General features: G+C 59.9%; 1 protein-coding gene across 1 annotated transcript in view; it reads left to right on the top strand.

Annotated features, from left to right (window-relative positions):
- APOC4 (apolipoprotein C4) overlaps positions 1 to 690 on the top strand; it is a 2,211-nt gene extending 1,521 nt beyond the window's left edge. The window contains 1 exon segment of the mRNA XM_006106134.3: positions 485 to 690. Coding sequence (XP_006106196.1) covers positions 485 to 650 — 166 coding nt within the window. The 3' untranslated portion in view covers positions 651 to 690.
- The last annotated feature ends 1,568 nt before the right edge of the window (positions 691 to 2,258 follow it).

Below are 2,258 nucleotides of genomic sequence, written 5' to 3'. Positions count from 1 at the left end.
TATGTAGGAGGAGCTGCGTGCCCGTGTATCCCTGGGTTTGAGGAAGTAGAGGTCTGGGGGTCCGTGATCCCCTGTGTTTGAAGGAGGAGGGGCTGTGGGCCTGGACCCCTGGGTTTGAGGGAGGAGGGGCTGGGGGCCTGGACCCCTGGGTGTGAGGGAGGAGGGGCTGGGGGCCTGGACTCCTGGGTGTGAGGGAGGAGGGCTGGGGGCCTGGACCCCTGGGCCTGAGGGAGGAGGGGTTGGGGGCCTGGACTCCTGGGTTTGAGGGAGGAGGGGCTGGGGGCCTGGACTCCTGGGTCTGAGGGAGGAGGGGCTGGGGGCTTGGACTCCTGGGTCTGAGGGAGGAGGGGCTGGGGGCCTGGACCCCTGGGTCTGAGGGAGGAGGGCTGGGGGCCTGGACCCCTGGGTCTGAGGGAGGAGGGGGTGAATGACGCAACGTGTTGGGGTAGCTGGGGTCTCAACTGTGATACCCCCTCTCCCACAGGGTCCCCCCAGCCGTCCAGGGCTTTGTGCAGACCTACTATGAGGACCACCTAAAGGACCTGGGTCCCCGCGCCCAGGCCTGGCTCCGAAGCTCCAAGGACAACCTCCTGAACAAGGCCCACAACCTGTGCCCCCAACTTCTCTGTGGGGAGAGGGACCGGGATTAAAGTGTTCACAGCCTCCACAATAAAGACATTCTTGTCTGTGTCCCTGTCCCAGTCTGTTCTCCATGAGGCCAGAGATGAGCCCACTCCAAGCACCCCCCTCCAGTTAATGAGGAAGTGACCCCCCAAAAGGGAGGGGTAGTCAGTGTGTGCGCGGGGCGGGGTGGGGGGGGAGGCCTAGGGGAGGGAGTCAGGGGGGTGCCCACCCTCAGTCCTCAGACCCGCTTCGGGCTGGTGTGGGGTGGAGACTTCCGGCTCCTCCGTTTGGGGTGGAGGGTGGAAGCTGGAGAGGAGGTGGGTTCGCAGGTCCCCACAGACACCCCTCATTCAGAGCTCGGCCTCCACGTCCCACGCGATGAAGACCCCAGATCCCACTCCTGGGGGGGCGCCCAAAGCCCCCAACCCCTCCACAGCCCCCACGCGGCCTGCCACTCTCAGGGGTAGAATTTTCAGATGGGGGGCTTGACCTCAGGGGATGTGACTGCCCTTGTGGCCCGACCCCACCCCCTCGGTGGCTCTGTTGGCCTGGACTTTGGCCTAGGCAGCCGGGTGGAAGGGAGGTGGATCCCAGGAGCTATAAAGCCTTTCTCTGCCCTTGGGAGCTGGTGAGGACCTCCCGCCAGAGTCTGGTAAGAGAGGGACCGAAATGGGGGTGGTGGTCAGCGGGGAGGGAGCAAAGATTGTTCAAAAGTCAGGAGGGCCCTACCCGGTTTGGCTCACTGGATAGAGCGTCCGTCCTCCGACTGAAGGGTCCCGGGTTCGATTCCAGTCAAGGGCACTTACCCCGGTTGCAGGCTGGATTCCTGGCCCTGGTCGGGGCGCATGCAGGAGGCAACCAATCGATGTGTCTCTCTCACATCGATGTTTCTCTCTCTCTGTGTCTCTCCCCCTCCCTTCCATTCTCTCTAAAAATCAATGGAAAAATATTCTCGGGTGAGGATTAACCAAAAAAATAAAGTCAGGGTCTTAGATTCCTGGGTTAGAAACACGGAATTTAGAATTGTGAACGTTGGTCCAGGCGGGTCCCCCTCCGAGCCAGCTCTGCACCTCTTCACAGCGACACAGGCTGAGGGAGCGAAGGGGGGCGGGGGACAGGGCCGCAGGCAAAGCTCATCCAAACGGTGGTGGTGGTTCTTAGCTGAGCCGCGGCCCAAGGCCCTGCAGGCTGGGTCTGCGCAGGAATGCCACCCTCAGCGCAGCCTTCCCCCCAGAGCACGTATCTCCAGGGAACACACCGTATTTTCCTCATTCAATACCTGTTCATTGCATTCTCTCTCCTGTCCGCTTCCTAAGGGCTGGACCCTCGCTGTGCTCACGGCCAGGTCCAGAGCTGTGCCTGACACGTGATAGATGCTCAAGAAATACTGACAAAAAGGCAGTATTTCTTTTCTTTGAGACAAATGCCCTTCTACAAAGCAGTTTAAAATAGAGCTTCCTCCCCAACTCACCCTGAAGGGCCCATGATGCTAAGAAACATGCTAGAGAAAAAGGACCTGCTCCACTGAACCGTTTCATGCACAAGAAAGCATACCCAGGTCAGATCAAAAGGACTTGTGTAATAACAGTCAGAACCATATTCTCTCCATGAATGGCTTCAGTTAAGAAAACAGC

Source organism: Myotis lucifugus, unplaced genomic scaffold (assembly GCF_000147115.1).
Source record: "Myotis lucifugus unplaced genomic scaffold, Myoluc2.0 scaffold_771, whole genome shotgun sequence".
NCBI classification, from domain to species: domain Eukaryota; kingdom Metazoa; phylum Chordata; class Mammalia; order Chiroptera; family Vespertilionidae; genus Myotis; species Myotis lucifugus.
The sequence above is the reverse complement of the archived record's forward strand: the minus strand, read 5'-3'. Positions and strand labels throughout refer to the sequence as shown.